The following is a 17,010-nucleotide window of genomic DNA, read 5'->3' as shown; positions in this document are numbered from 1 at the left end:
CGATATATTTCGGTCAGCGGGTCTGTGTGTAAGAGTTGGCAGGGCGCCGGCCGACAATTAAGAGGCCATTAAAGTAGCAATTGAGAGGGATTTTTCGCTGGCCGTCCAACGTTACAGTTGGCGGACGGGCGAATCGGCCAGGCAGCCTTTGCATTTCTGAGGAAACCTCATCCAGGGGCGGGATCGTGTTTCCGTGATTCGTTTTTGAAAAAAATTAAAATGTTTTGAAAAAGTTTTCACCACCCGTATGTTGAGGTGACTCATCCTGAGACGTGGACATTTTTTTCCGGGTTTTAAATTCTCCCGGAGGCAGGTCTCTGCCTCCAAGGTGCTTTCCCTCCGCGATCCCCCCAAACCCGCACTGACTTCAGCTCTCGCCCTCCTCCCACCCCCACCCCAGCAGCGCTGAGCCTTTCAGCGCCCGTTTCACGCCCGTTAATTGGCACAGCCGGTGTGGAATCGCGGTCAGGGGCCGATCGCGGTCCATGGTCCATTCCCCAGCCAATCGCCGCCGCCGCCTGCCCACCCAAAAATTCTACCCCATGTTCGGAAGCAGTCACAGCTCGTCATGGGTTTGAAATGTGATGTCAAACACAGGAACCAGTTCCACAGAGGAGAAGAGAAGAGTAGGCAGCAACCTCGGCACCTGGGGACAGTGGGGAATGAACTCTAACAGCCGTTTTCAAAGCCGCATTGAGTTGTCCATCTCCTCATACCCGGATGGATCCAATTCACTGGCCATGGGATAGACAATGTCATTTAATTTGACCAATTCTTGCGGATGGGGTAACACAGGAAATTTTAGGGGGTCAGGTGACCATTTGGGCCACAGCTCTTCTCAGTTTACCCAACACAACCTTCTGACAAACAAACAAGAGTCAACACATTGGTGTGGGACTGGAGTTACATATAGGCCAGACCAGGTAAGGACAGGTGGTTTCTTTTGCTAAAGGGCCTCAGTGAACCGGTTATTTACGGATTTAAGATTTTTTTTTTACTGAATTCATATTCTTGAAGAGCTGTGGTGGTATTGACGCTCACATTCACGGGATTATTAGTCCAGTAACATAACCAATCTAATCTGAACCCAGGCACTATGCTTAAAGTATATTAAAGATACAAAGAGTGTTTTTATTTTAACATTTTAAACTGCATTCCATGGATGGCAAGTAGCCTCTAGCACTCCACCATGGGGCTGTTCATCATGTGTAAGTCTGGAATGTGTAAGGTCAGCAGCACATTTACCCTTAAAGAACATTCTATTATTCTTCCACCCTCACATCTGATTCCCACTGGCGACTTGGCTCACCTTCCTACACTTTGCAAACTCTTTGACTCTTCACCTCGCTTTCTTAATAACCAAAAACCTGCACCAATAAACCCTGACCTGTGACACTCCAGCCAGTGGTCTCTTTTCATTGGATGGCTCACATCTGCATAGCCAATTAAGAGCTGATTGGCTCCTTTCACAAGATGAATGCGCAGGATCCAACGAGTCCTTGAACAACTTCAGTTCAATTTGTTCATCACTATTTTTTATTCTTTCATGGGATGTGGGTGTCAGTGGCAAGGCCAGCATTTGTTGCCCATCCCTAATTGCCCTTTAACTGAGTGGTTTGCTGGGCCATTTTAGAGGGTCAGTTAAGAGTCAACCACATTGCTGTGGGTCTGGAGTCCCATGTAGGCCAGACCACGTAAGGACGGCAGATTTCCTTCCCTAAAGGACATTAGTGAACTGGATGGGTTTTTACAACAATCGGTGATAGTTTCATTGGTCACCATTACTGAGACTAGCTTTCAATTCCAGATTTATTAATTGAATTTACATTCTATCAGCTGTCATGTTGAGATATGAGCCCATGTCCCCAGAACAAGTCCACTGATATTACCACTACACCATTGACTCCCCGTGATGAAACTTCTCCCGAAACCAGTTCTATATTTGCCCTTGGACAGTCTGAACTCCTGCCCTGGCTACAATAGTGGACAGAATTCCCTTGCTCTTTTTCAAAGAGTGGCACGGGATCTATTGGGGAGGGCAGACAACTCCCTCAGTGCTGCACTGCGTAGAGGTCAGCCTAGGTCATGTGCATGAATCCCTGGGACTCGAACCCATGACCTTCTGACTCAGAGGTGAGAGCGTCAATCACGTGCTTTTTTTCCCAAATCGAGTTTGCCACTAAAAGAAATGGTTATTTTAAGACTGTTGCATCTTTAACATCCTGTCAACGTAGACCCCCCCCCTAGGGTTTGTCTACATGTTGTGGATCCAAGGACACCTGAAATTGGATTGAGTGATCCAACTCATCCATCTGGGACGCAAGACAAAGGAAACCTTCATCTCTGTCTATAGGCAAAGACAAGCTTCCAGAGTAGAGTTTTCAATCCTCCAGGATTGTCCTGGACTCTCCAGGAATCAACCTCCTAGAGGGAAAAGAAAATCATTACAAAATCATTCTCTCTCGTCATCTTCTTTGAACAGTGCTGCTCATTAGTTACAAAAATATTGCAGGAGTCGGGGGGGGGAGGAGGGGAAGATTTTCATTTATATAGCACCTTTCACGATTGGCGGGCGCCTCAAAGCGCTTTACAGCCAATGAAGTGAGTGTAGTCACGGTTGTGATGTCAGAAGCAAAAGGCTGCTTGATGGGAGCGGGGTGGTTGGAGGTAGCGATGAACCTTTCAGGAATATGTCCAGTTGGAGATGACATCCCTGCTCCAGAAGGTGAAAGGCAAGTTTGTAATCCATTACTGCCAGCCCCTTGTTCCAGTTACTCAGTAAACAGCATCACATTGCAGAGTTACTCAGTAAACAGCATCACATTGCAGAGTTACTCAGTAAACAGCATCACATTGCAGTACCCACAGGTTTATTTTATTTTGGTTCAGATGATACAGTTTCTGACAATTGCAACCAAAATTACACAGAGTCTCAGACTCCCATCACCAGGTTTTGGGGAAGAATGGGAAGGGTTACATCAAATCACTGGGTCTACAGCCTTCCCCCACTAACACTGACCTTTCCTGCTTGTTCCTTTTCTCATGGCACTTTCATCTTCGCCCAATAGTTTCCATCCACTTGCATCTACAGCACCCCCTTCCCCATCATCAACCATGCATTGCTCTTTACCAACGGCCCGACAATGGCCCTGTAAAATCTTTGGGGTTAAGCCACTTGTCGGTCAGCAAGTAACTACAGAGCCATCTAGAGCACAGGCTGAGCAATGATACATACACCTGTACCCAGCACCCGCCATTGGGGGAGAGACCCTGCCACCAGTCAATGGATCAGCATCGCTGTTGTTTCAAATTAAGGAAGTTTTGAACTACAGGCCACCAGGAACGGAGAGGCTGAACAGCCCTCAGCAGCTACACATAACCTCAAACGCTTTGCAGTCTGAAGGATGTTGAGAGATCAAGCACGCCTCACAGGGTCTGGCCGAATGGGACCAAAACAGGATTTTGGACAGTTAATTAGGGTTGCCAACCCTCCAGGACTGGCCTGGAGTCTCCAGGAATTGAAGATCCAGACACTGCTGTGAGCAACCTGGGAGAAAAATCATCGGGCCATTAAAAAAACACTGTTTCTTTTAAATTTTCTTTGAACATTTCTCTTTAGCTGATACAGAAGTGTTGAAAATGGGGGGAAAAGGCTGTTTGGCTGACAGTCCAGCATCATCCAATTGGGTAATGAGTCATTTTGCTATCCAGTTGGCGTAGGAAGGCCGTACGTCACAAGGATGGACGTGTTCACAGAATCACACAGTGCAGAAGAGGCCCTTCGGCCCATCGAGTCTGCACCGACACGTGTTGGCCAACTAGTGGCTGGAGTGTGGGGGTAAGTCACGTGATGATACCTCCAAGAACACTTTTAATCACAGTTAGCAACCCTAGTTACCATGGAGACATCTATGTGCTTAGACTATCGTGTAATCCAGGGTGAAGGGGAAAGGTGTAGAGGGCTGGAAGGCAGGGCAAGAGGAGTGAAACCTGAGGTCAAATTATAACAAAACATAAATGAGAGAGAGAGACAAGGCCCTTTCATTTCTGGAATAAGTTAGAGAGTTTAGAATGATGTGATTCGGGATGGACTTTTGAGCCTGCTGTAACATCAGCTTTTTTAAACATTCATTCCCAGAATGTGAAGGTCACTGACGTGCCAATATTCATTGTCCATCCTCAGCTGCCTTATTTGATACAGCTGAGTGGCTGTCTGGATCATGTCAGACAGCAGACGGTGGTAAGAGGAAACCATGTTGGTCCGGAGTCACCAGACTGGGAAAGGACGGCAGGTTCCCTTTCCTGAAGGACATTAAAGGACCTGTTGGGTCTTTGATGACAATCCAACAGCTTCACGATCGCTAATCCCGACTGCTTATACACACTGAACTCAAATCCTTAACTGGCCATGATGGCTTCTGCAGCCCTGGCCTCTCGCTTACCAGCCCTGAAGCACAATCACTACACAACCATAGCCCCCATGAGAGCACGTTCATTAGAGTAGGGGAAAGGCGCCATGGCAAACCCGGGTTACGTGAGGCGTGGAGCACTCTCCCAGGGCTTGAGGAACAGGTCAGAAACACTCACAGTAGTTAGGAAGAGACAGCAAGTAAAGTAATAACAGGAACGGTTTCAACAAACTGGGTTTAAATTCCCCTCTTTAAAGTTGCCCATCAAAAGCGAAGCTGTTCCAGTTCCCAATAAAAAGTGCCTTTAAGGCATCCATCACCCCATAATTAACCAGTGACATTGCAACATCTTAGAAACAAAGTCATACCCAAACATTCGAGCGTTTCATCCGTGCTTATTCATTTTTAAATTGCTGACGTTGTTACACTAGATTTTCAGCAGATCTTCATAATGAAAGGTAATTATTTCACACGAACAACGTTTTATTATAGAATCTTAAAGCAAGCTAAACTGAGAGGAGGAGTTTGCCACAGCTGTTCCCTTATTACGGTCAACTGGCTACAGACCACCCCCAGCTATGCAGGCCCGTCATTTTCCCTTTTATTAGTATTTCGAATGTTAATTCAAGAATAAATCGTGCCCAATCAGCTCTGTATTTACAGTAATTACTGTGCCTGTTGGTGGCAGTAGTTGCCGGAGGTTCGACAGCATGGTGCGGACTGAGATTACAGGAAATCTACAGCTTCTGAAAGGACAGGGCCCAGGCCCAGGATGAAATTATTAGGGTGACCATATTTTCTAAATCAAATCGAGATGCGCAGCCCAAGGTTCAGCCGCACCACCCAATCTGGCTGCGCTCACTAGCCAGTTACCAGCGATTCCCGCCACTCGCGTATTTTGGCTCCAGGCCCCGTTTTATCTGCCAACCGGGTTTCACAGGAAATCTGCGCGCGGTTCTGGAGCTATGATTCAGTGGGGAGCGGAGTTTGGTGGGGGTGTGGTGGTCGATCACACACACTGTGGCAACAGAGCGTGACCTCTGCGTAAATTAAAGTCCTTCAAGTTAATGCTGCAAATGCTGTGACAATCTATACCTATAGATGTAGCTCTTGGGGCGAAAGGGATCAAAGGATATGGGGAGAAAGCGGGAGCAGGCTATTGAGTTGGATGATCAGCCATGATCATAATGAATGGCGGAGCAGGCTCGAAGGGCCGAATCGCCTACTCCTGCTCCTAGTTTCTATGTTTCTATAATTGAGTACATGTTCTAGTTGTGATTAAAAGCAGTTAATACTAATTGGGGAAAGGTTAGGGCACAGATAAGAACTTGGGGGTGGGGGGGGAATGTTGTCTGAAAGGGAAAAGAAGTCAGAACTTATGTTACACTGGGTTTTGTGAATAACCCGATGTTGAAAATGGACTGGGTGCAGCTTCTTCCTTTGCCGGGTGGATATGTTTCAATGAATTAACACCTCACTGAGTCCACCCTTTCTATTGGTGAAAACAGGAGATTGACATCCATCCCTCCCACCAATCAGAACGCACCCTGTCCAATTTATTGATCAACCAAGGGGCAGCTCGGGGTCACGTGACTCCTGATTTGAACCCACAAAGTCCTTAATAATTAGGGTATTTATTCAGAGAATGGGTTTCGTGAACCTGAAAGTCTTAGAGTCATAGAGTCGTAGAGTTATACAGCACAGAAACAGGCCCTTCAGCCCATCGTGTCTGTGCCGGCCATCAAGCCCCTATCTATTCTAATCCCATTTTCCAGCACTTAGCCCCTAGCCTTCCTACTATGGCGTTTCAAGTATCTATGCCCCTCATAATTTTGTGTACCTCAACCAGGTCCCCCTCAGCCTTCTCTGCTCTAAGGAAAACAACCCTAGCCTATCCAGTCTCTCTTCACAGCTGAAATGCTCCAACCCAGGCAACATCCTGGTGAATCTCCTCTGCACCCTCTCCAGTGCAATCACATCCTTCCTATAATGTGGCGACCAGAACTGCACACAGTACTCCAGATGTAGCCTAACTAGCGATTTATACAGCCCCAACATAACCTCCCTGCTCTTATATTCTATGCCTCAGCTAAATAAAGGCAAGTATCCCATCTGCCTTTTTAACCACCTTATCTACCTGTTCTGTTGCCTTCAGGGATCTATGGACATGTACACCGAGGTCCCTCTGATCGTCTGTACTTTCTAGGGTCCGACCATTCATTGTGTATCTCCTTGCCTTCTGGGGATATTGTTTGACGTAGAAACAGTGCCTCAGCTGGTGACCCAAGCAGGAAAGTATGGCCACCCGGGAGTTAATAAAACACCAACCCATTCTTCCTCTTCACTAAACGTACTGTGTAACTTCCCCATTTTTCCCCTCATTATCTTAGATTTGCAGCCCTTTTGTCAATATAGTGACTATATGACAGGGTCAGTACTGCCTACAATAGGCCCTTGGTAGCAGAGCAGTTCTTTCACACTGAACTGCACAGAGCCAAATTAAGTTGATATTTTCACAGTGATAAATTTAAATGTGAAATAGGAACCTTTTGGGCATAAAGCAAAATGTTTGTCAATAATTTTTCCGGTGGTGATATAACTGAGAATGAGTCAGAGTTTGTTTCCAGGGTCTCAGTCAGGGGCGGCCATCTTGCTTTGTCCAGGCCGTGCATCCTGGGATGTCCCTGTGGACAGTAAGTTCCATCTCAGACTTAATCCTCCATCAGGTGGCACATCCTCAGAGCCAAGAGTCAGGGCCTGATGAGTTTGTCACACACTGTCCTGACTTGGAAGTATATCACCGCTCTCTCGCTGTCACCAGGTCGAAATCCTTTAACTCCCTCCCTAACGGCACTGTGGGTGCACCTACACCACGTGGGCTGCAGTGGTTTAAGAAGGCGACTCATCAGCGCCTTCACAAGGGCAATTAGGGGTGGGCAACAAAACGTGGCCTCACACGAATAATGATGTTACACTGGGTTTTGTGAATAACCCGATGTTGAAGATGGACTGGGCGCAGCTTCTTCCTTTGCCGGGTGGATATGTTCCAATGAATTAACACCTCACTGAGTCCACCCTTTCTATTGGTGAAAACAGGAGATTGACATCCATCCCTCCCACCGATCAGAACCCACCCTGCCCACTTTCTTGATCGACCAAGGGGCAGCTCGGGGGGTCACGTGACTCCTGATTTGAACAAATAATTTTTTTTAAAGTTCTCCAGATTCTGGGAGTGGAACAGTGAGTGGGAAATCCACAAAACGCACGGTTAACCCTCAGAGCCATGACACAGCAAAACAGGCCGCACTGTGTCATGGAGCCACAAAACAGTGACGGAGTGAGGCGAGGAAAAGATCATCAACATTCAACACAAACGGTGAAAGAATTGTCTTTGTAAGGTGAAGTCCTAAGAGCAAACTCCCTCCAAGTCTCAGTTTGCTTTAAGAGCCCAGTTGCAATTCAGTATTGGTACAGATTAATAAAGTGAACACAGGCAGAAACCGAGGTGCTGCAATTCTGACCCTGCGAGCAGTGTCGGGGTGTGATGGGGTCAAACACTGCCATGCAACACTAGCGAATGCATAGTTTTAGTTATCGAAGGAAGAACAGATCTCGGAGCTGGGAAAGTGGTAACAAACCATCTGCTCACCGCGATGTTGCTGATGGTGGTACGGGAGCTGAGGTGGGCTGGGTGGGGGGACAGACAAAGCCGTTTATACTTTCACACAGGCCGCATGCAGATCGCTTGCAAGGCCAACGGGTTAAGAGGTCAGGGGTCAGGGTGTGATGGCATTTGCAAAGAGATGTTTGTGATGCTTTCATTGGTGCAGAAAACCATCAGGTAACCACAGTAACAGTGAACTGACAAGTAAACGAGCACTTAAAGAGACAGCATCCCCCTCACTGTATAAAACAACTGTATTAAAATAAGAACAAAGAGACAGGATTCCACTTTCCAGGGGCTTCATTCTACAATGCGGAACAGAACGGTCTAAGGCCTCTTGTTCCCTGGGACCTTTCGTTTGTTAACTTCAGCATTTTAAGAAATAGTTTGCTGTGAACGTTGAACGTTAACTATTCTGAAGTAACTTAGAGAAACACAAGTACTGGGAACATTTCTTAAAGGGGTAGAGTTGTCTGCTTTTTTGTGTGTGGAAATTCCACTCTCCCTGGACGTGGGCCCCACTGGCTCAGGAGGTACCCCTGGATAAGGTTGGGCTGGAGATGAGTTTTTCTATGGCGCAGCCTCCAAAGCTTCCTTTCAAAAATTCTCGTCTGCAGGTGCAGAACACCAAATTGGTGTGTCAAGAGAGCAGGCTCCCGTGTCCAATGATCGAAGGAAGGAGGTAGCAGAAAATACGTCGGGGGATGTGCTTCTCTATCTAATTAGATGTATCGTCGACACCACAGAATCTGGGAGCTGGGAACTGAAGGGGGAGGTTTAAGCGTGGAGGAAGTGCTAAGGTGTGTGGACACTCCTCAGCGCATCCCTCAGTATCTTTCCAACTCCCCCCCTTCCCAAGTTTGCCAAAAAAAAATTGGCCGGAATGTCTTAAGTCTATGGCGCCAGGTCTTTGTGCTTTATTGGCTTTTGGTGAATGCAAAGGTACAATAAGAAAGGCCTTGATTTTCACCCCCATGTTCCAAATACTTGGATTATCTGAGGCACACACATCCAAAAATCCCCTAAGCCGAGAAAGAGCAGGTTACCAGGGAAGATGCTGTCTCTTTATTATAAACAACTACAGTTGTGTCCTAATAAACACTCATCCGATCCAAACCTGGGGAACCCCAGTCTACCGTCTCAATTCCTAGCCCCTTTCGCGGTAAACAAGGAATCCTGATTTCTACATAATATTGCTTGGCAGAAGTTAAGAAGAGTTTTAAGAGGGTGTACTCAGCGATGGAATGGGACTGGCAGAGAAATCTCTGGCACCCAGGGAAGCAACTCTGGCAACCAGCATAGTTTGTGCAGGATAAATGCCACCCGGAATGTGCTGGAGATTTCTCGTCCCAGCCAGTTTGTGGGAGCCGTGGCCTTAGAACAGGAACCGTCCAACTGGGGTTTGGCTCCTGGTCTATGGTCTTGCATCCCAGTGAATTATTTGGCTAATAGATCACAGGCGTCAGGATTTGCGGTTCTCTGGCTAGAAAAGGTCTTAGGATCTGCCGGGTGTTTATCAGAATTCAACTGTGTCTTGCGAGCTCGCTTTCAGTATGTGCCCATTTTTATCACAATTACAGAGAAAGACTCAAACATAAAAAACCACTGACAAGTACAAAGATTAAAAAACTAAATACACTCCATTTACTCTTTAGACAGGCATTAATACAAATTCACATTTAAAAAAATACACTTTCCACAACTGGAACAATTTGTTACACTGAGAAATTATAAAATAAATTAAAATGTACAGAAAGATATTGAACCTTGTGGTTTCCTATCACAGCAACAGGGACTTGCCCCTCCAGGACCTTTCGGATGCTGCAATGGAGAATGGGATGGGGGAATCTGGCAGTGCGAGCAGGGTGGGTGAAAGGTTTGCTTCCCTTCAGCCACTTTCCAGCATCTTGTTGGCGTGTTTGTTGGCTTCATCGATGCGGGCTTTGTTCATATCCCCCTGGGTGAGAGCAATATGTGGAGTTTAGAGCTGTGTGCGTGTATATACCCAACTCTCCCATGTAACCTTCTGCCATCGTTCCCTACAATCCTGTCATTCACTCCCTCTTGTTTTCCTTTCCCATCTCACCCCCAAACCCAAATCTCTAGTCAACTCTCTTAACTCCTCTTCCAATCCTTGCCCAATGTCCAGATTTCACTCGCACCCCTTGTAAAACATCTTGTAATGCTTGCTCCATTAAAAAGGCACTTTAACAGTCAAAGCTGTTGTGTGATTATTTCTATCTTTAACGGCTATAGTTTTGTTACAAAGGGCAGTAGGTACAGTGGCGCAGTGGTTAGCGCTGCTGCCTCACAGCTCCAGGGACCCAGGTTCAATCCTAACCTCGGATGTTTGTGTGGAGTTTGCGTGTTGTCTGAGTGAGTGTGTGTGGGTTTCCGCTGCCTGTTTCAGTTTCCTCCCACAGTCCAAAGATATGCTAGTTAGGTGGATTGGCTATGGTGAATCACCTCTTAGTGTGAGGGTGTGTGCCCTGTGATGGACTGGATGTACCCTGCCTGTTGGGATAGGCTCTGACTCCCTGTGACCTTGAGTTGGATAATGTGGTTCTGGAAAAGTGAGTGAGTTTTTAATACAAGATTACTCTGGATGATGGAATATCTCGTCTTTCCAAGGAAGGTTCATAGGAAACCTCTGACCTACACCTAGGAATACTTTGCCAATTAATTGGCATTTGTGGAAAATACATCTGACATCTGGAAATTGAGCATCTCAAAGTGCAATTATTAAAATGGAGGAGTTGTTGCTTAGGTTTTTAACAAATGCAAAGAGAACATAATTCAGGCTGAGACTTCCGGCTGTAGTGAGGCAGTGCTGTACTGCCAGAGATGCCAGTTTTCAGATAGCACCATTTAAAGAGCAGACCAACATTTAAGCATCAACCAACATCCACAGAGCAGATTGTCTGATGAATTATCCCACAGGAATTGTCGGGACATTGTGATGTACAAACGTTTTAATGGTATTTAATTGCAGCTAGCAACAAGGCTTCCCATTGACTGCACTGGATATGGTCTGACACTCCCAAACTCAACTAATCAATATATCAACATTATGAACTCAAACTTGAATTTATTTGAACGACTAGCTCCTAATCTGATAATGGCCCAACATTGTTTGATGTTTGAGGGATGCACCTAAAGTCAATTGGTCATAAAATGTTATTTGAAACTCTGGTTACATTACAGAAATATCTCATACCAGACGTTCTGATCCACTATCTCAAACAAAACGTTCCGCCAATCTCACTATTATTACCTTGGTCACAATCCGGTCAATCTGGGTGTTCTGGGAGCTTATCTCGTTGCCCATGTCAAGCGCCATATGTCGCAGGTTTCCGATGATACTGCCCACCTGATCCAGGTTTTCCTCCATCTCATTTTCTCGAGCATCTTCTGTGACTCTGGAATGAGACAAGTTGCCTAAGGTGAGATGTTGAATTCGGAAGCATCCCCAGGTGCCTCTCATATGGGTGCCTTTAGTTTGACTGCAATGCACCAAACTCAACAGCCAGAACAGAACAACTAACATGAGTGAGTGAGGACCAATAGCCCAGGTGACTGGTGAGCTGTAGATATCCATAGAGGTTGGGTCGGGTTAGTCAGCAAAAGCAAAACTTGCCTTTTAAAAGAAATTTAAAACCAGTCAAATGGCATTTTCATTGAACTGATGGCGTTCAGGGTGCGATTTTAACATTTAAAACATGACGGGTGGAATTTTCCATTTCTGAGACTAAGTGCAGTGATGGGCAGGTTCGACAGTGTCCACCCCGCTGGCCGGAATGGGGAGAACCCACGTCCGATTTTGGGCTTGGAACCTTATTAATTATGCACAGGTGAGTATCGGACCCAATCACCTGGCGGGTCTGGAGCTGATTTGTCCGTCCCTCCATCGGCTGGAGGGGTCAAAGGTCCGGGCGCCATATTTCACAGAATCACAGAATCACACAGTGCAGAAGAGGCCCTTCGGCCCATCGAGTCTGCACCGACACGTGAGAAACACTTGACCTACCTACCTAATCCCATTTACCAGCACTTGGCCCATAGCCTTGAATGTTATGACGTGCCAAGTGCTCATCCAGGTACTTTCTAAAGGATGTGAGGCAACCCGCCTCCACCACCCTCCCAGGCAGCGCATTCCAGACCGTCACCACCCTCTGGGTAAAAAAGTTTTTCCTCACATCCCCCCTAAACCTCCTGCCCCTCACCTTGAACTTATGTCCCCTTGTGACTGACCCTTCAACTAAGGGGAACAGCTGCTCCCTATCCACCCTGTCCATGCCCCTCATAATCTTGTACACCTCGATCAGGTCGCCCCTCAGTCTTCTCTGCTCCAATGAAAACAACCCAAGTCTATCCAACCTCTCTTCATGACTTAAATGTTTCATCCCAGGCAACATCCTGGTGAATCTCCTCTGCACCCCCTCCAGTGCAATCACATCCTTCCTATAATGTGGCGACCAGAACTGCACACAGTACTCCAGCTGTGGCCTCACCAAGGTTCTATACAACTCCAACATGACCTCCCTACTTTTGTAATCTATTCCTTAAACAACAGTCGAACACGTACATCCCAGTCTCTGCAGGTCACCTGTTTCCGGGAGACTGTTACTGATGTGGTCCATGCACAAGAAGGAGGCAGCAGCCAGCATCCAACATGACGCCTCTCCAGGCCTTTATCAGAGGCGGGTGCAGGTGCATTGGGGTGTGCTCTATCCCAGGGACGGTTCCAGGAAGTAAACCAGCTTCAACCCCCAGGCCTGGAAGGCCATCGCCAAGGAGGTCAGTGCAAGGTCAGAACAAGATTCAGTGCAAGAAGAGGATGAATGATCTCATCCTTCAGCTCCCTCCAATGTCTAACTCTCATCATGTCACCATGCACTCAAACGGCTGCTCTCTTCAGGGGTCTCACACAACCATTACCAGGGGACACATATCAGCATTGACAGACTAAAGGAACCTTCTACATCACCATCACCCCCATCTATCATGTTGCACACTCTCTATCCTCAAACCTGCTGGGGAGGGCTCACCACACACAGGAGGCCTGAATCTTTGCTGACCTAAGAGCCACCCCTTCTCCTCACCTGCCTTTCTTGTGTCTTCGTCCAGGCCAAGCTTACCCGCAGCAGGCAGGAAAGTTCTGAGGGCAGGGGGTGGGATGGACATGGCCGCCATCACTAGCCTCAAGAAGGCTGCAGCCCAGACCGCTGGGGAGGACAGGGATCGCTCCTGTGGGGAAGAGGAGATCGGATTGTCTCAGCAATCCAGTACGGATCACTCCTCCATGAACTCATCACATCCTGAAAGTTACAGTGAGCGACATGAAGTCTTATATTCCTCATGTCCTCGTCTACTAAAACTACATTCTTTATCTTACTGGCACCTTATGGAGGCCCAAAAGGAACATCACCAGAACTCCCAGCCCTTAGGCCACGTCTGAGGAGGGAGATGGTGAAGAACTGTCACAGGGTACACCCGCACTCTCCAGCAGTGCATAGACACACACCTCGGCGAGGGACATCTCCAGATGAGGCTCGGGCTCACTTTCTGGGGAACACCTCACCGACACGTCCCCGCAGCAGTCGGAGGCAGGGACAGGCCAGATCCCCGGCACTCGGAGGGCTGCTGGAAAGGAGCCACCTGCCCAGTCCCAGTCATTTGATGAGCCTCTGGAAGCGGCCTACTAACTCAGGATGGAGAGTCAGTGAGAGGCGGGGGGACAGTTGTGTTTGGAGCCCTCAAAGAGGGTGTCTGCCAAAGACACCAAAGGCAAGAGGGCAAACAACTCCGCAGGGGGCCTCCACGTCTGCAAATATATTCACTCACTGCATATTGTCTCCTGTTTCCTTTCAGCTTCCCCCTAAAGGCTTTGCCTGCACCCCTTCCCACCAGCCCCCCAGCAGGTCTCCTGCCTGCAGCCAACCTCACGACAATCTGCAAGAAGAAGGGTCTGTGGCAGGACCTCTCAAGGCCTCATGCAAGCATTCTCCCCACGCACAGAGCCTTCACTCTCCCCACGCACAGAGCCTTCACTCTCCCCACGCACAGAGCCTTCACTCTCCCCACGCACAGAGCCTTCACTCTCCCCATGCACAGAGCCTTCACTCTCCCCACGCACAGAGCCTTCACTCTCCCCACGCACAGAGCCTTCACTCTCCCCACGCACACGGAGCCTTCACTCTCCCCACGCACGCGGAGCCTTCACTCTCCCCACGCACACGGAGCCTTCACTCTCCCCATGCACACAGAGCCTTCATTCTCCCCACGCACACGGAGCCTTCACTCTCCTCACGCACACGGAGCCTTCACTCTCCCCACGCGGAGCCTTCACTCTCCCCACGTACACGGAGCCTTCACTCTCCCCACGCATGGAGCCTTCACTCTCCCCACACACACACGGAGCCTTCACTCTCCCCACGCGGAGCCTTCACTCTCCCACACACACGGAGCCTTCACTCTCTCCACGCGGAGCCTTCACTCTCCCCACGCGGAGCCTTCACTCTCCCCACGCACACGGAGCCTTCACTCTCCCCACGCACATGGAGCCTTCACTCTCCCCATGCACACGGAGCCTTCACTCTCCCCACGCACACGGAGCCTTCACTCTCCCACGCACACGGAGCCTTCACTCTCCCACACACACGGAGCCTTCACTCTCCCCACGCACACGGAGCCTTCACTCTCCCCACGCACGGAGCCTTCACTCTCTCCACGCGGAGCCTTCACTCTCCCCACGCGGAGCCTTCACTCTCCCCACGCACGTGGAGCCTTCACTCTCCCCACACGGAGCCTTCACTCTCCCCACACACACGGAGCCTTCACTCTCCCCACACACACGGAGCCTTCACTCTCCCCACACACACGGAGCCTTCACTCTCTCCACGCGGAGCCTTCACTCTCCCCACGCGGAGCCTTCACTCTCCCCACACACACACGGAGCCTTCACTCTCCCCACACACACACGGAGCCTTCACTCTCCCCACGCGGAGCCTTCACTCTCTCCACGCGGAGCCTTCACTCTCCCCACGCGGAGCCTTCACTCTCCCCACACGGAGCCTTCACTCTCCCACACACACGGAGCCTTCACTCTCCCACACACACAGAGCCTTCACTCTCCCCACGCGGAGCCTTCACTCTCCCCACACGGAGCCTTCACTCTCCCCACACACACGGAGCCTTCACTCTCCCCACGCGGAGCCTTCACTCTCCCCACACACACGGAGCCTTCACTCTCCCCACACACACGGAGCCTTCACTCTCCCCACACGGAGCCTTCACTCTCTCCACGCAGAGCCTTCACTCTCCCCACGCGGAGCCTTCACTCTCCCCACACGGAGCCTTCACTCTCCCACACACACGGAGCCTTCACTCTCCCACACACACAGAGCCTTCACTCTCCCCACGCGGAGCCTTCACTCTCCCCACACGGAGCCTTCACTCTCCCCACACACACGGAGCCTTCACTCTCCCCACGCGGAGCCTTCACTCTCCCCACACACACGGAGCCTTCACTCTCCCCACACACACGGAGCCTTCACTCTCCCCACGCGGAGCCTTCACTTGCCCCACGCGGAGCCTTCACTCTCCCCACGCGGAGCCTTCACTCTCCCACACACGTGGAGCTTTCATCCATCAAACTCATCTTACTGGTCCTTAGCAAAGTCATTACTGCTGCTGTGCTTCCCTTTCTGTTGTCCATCTGAGCTGAGCGGCATCTCCTCCCGTGCAATGACCCAATTCTCATGCAGCACCTGTGCCCGTCCAACACGAGGCTCCACTCACTTTCGATTTGAGAACTATGGGAGTGGTCACTTTTTTATGAGCTGCCCGACCATTTTCCCTCCCCCGGTCACCCATGTCCTTTCTCCCATCGCCATTGACCCTCCTGGCATCACCTTCAACCTCCCCACCATCACCCTCCAGCCCGAACCCTTCTCCTTCCAGGATGTCCAGGTGAACCTGCATGTTCCCTACCTTCCTGAACATCCCAACCCTGTGCACATTGACCTCCCCGACCTCCTCCTTACTACCCCACCCCGTGTCCGTGTCTATCTCCCCGACTAACAACCCTCGCTGCTCCTTCATCTGACACCGTCAAACCCTCACCCTCCCACCCTGCCAGCTCCCTCTGCCCCCTGTAACCTTAACCATCCCCTCCTACCACATGCGCCCTGAGTTCACACCCCGAGTGACTCCACCGAGCCTTGCCTGTGAGCACGTTCACCTGGGAATCTCCTTCGTCCCCATCGGTACCTCCTGCTGCCCTCCACCCCGCAGCTGGAGGCTCCCATCCCCCATACCGAAGTCCCTGGGAGAATGCTGGAGCCCACGGTGAATCCCCTTGAAGATGGTGCAAAGCTTCAGCGAGGTCCCTGAAAGGTCGAAGCCTCAGCCAAGGTGAAGCTGCAACCTGGAGACCTTCCACCTCCTTAAGGCTGCTTCGCACAGGAGCCATGTGCTGAGGCACCACCCACCATGTGATGCATGTGTTCCTCCAGGGCCCGGCTAGCTGTGGGCTTCCATCAGCTTCCTCTCATCGGATGTTCGCAAACTGAACAAGGCCCTAAAGGTAAGTCCCAGCTTGTGCACCTCACTCACATTCAACCGGGTTTGAGGCCAATGTAATTTCCCGCTGGAAAGCCTGACAATATTCCAGCGAGCGGCTGTTTCAATGAACATTCGTGAGATGTTAATGAATGTAAACGGTGTTCGGCAGGATAATCGCCCCAACATTAACCCGCCATTGGGAGAATTGCAAACTCTTCTTACACCGGTGGGTTTCCCACTATTGAGCTGCTGTTAGATTCTCCGCCCCCGCTCACCATGGGACCTGCCATGGGAGGGATGGGAAAATTCCACCCAATGAGTTATTTTAGAGAGGGGACGTTAGCTGTAGTGAGAGGGTTCAGGGAGATGACT

The 17,010-nt window shown here is 49.6% G+C and overlaps 1 protein-coding gene and 1 long non-coding RNA gene across 3 annotated transcripts in view; one reads left to right on the top strand and one right to left on the bottom strand.

Annotated features, from left to right (window-relative positions):
- Window positions 1-819: 819 nt before the first annotated feature.
- LOC144671379 (uncharacterized) lies at window positions 820-4,012 on the top strand. Its single transcript, XR_013573927.1, has 2 exons — window positions 820-923; window positions 3,712-4,012. It is a non-coding gene; the product is annotated as an uncharacterized LOC144671379 (long non-coding RNA).
- The window catches only part of LOC144671378 (synaptosomal-associated protein 25-like), a 91,982-nt gene continuing 77,820 nt past the window's right edge, over window positions 2,849-17,010 (bottom strand). For both annotated transcript variants that reach the window (XM_078533252.1, XM_078533253.1), the window contains exons 7-8: window positions 11,348-11,492; window positions 2,849-10,030 (exon numbers count right to left, since the gene is read on the bottom strand). In XM_078533252.1, coding sequence (XP_078389378.1) covers window positions 9,962-10,030; window positions 11,348-11,492 — 214 coding nt within the window. In that variant the 3' untranslated portion in view covers window positions 2,849-9,961. The remainder of the gene's footprint in view (window positions 10,031-11,347; window positions 11,493-17,010) is intronic.

This window comes from Cetorhinus maximus, chromosome 32, assembly GCF_964194155.1.
Source record: "Cetorhinus maximus chromosome 32, sCetMax3.hap1.1, whole genome shotgun sequence".
Lineage (NCBI taxonomy): Eukaryota > Metazoa > Chordata > Chondrichthyes > Lamniformes > Cetorhinidae > Cetorhinus > Cetorhinus maximus.
This window is presented reverse-complemented; position numbering and strand designations above follow the sequence as displayed.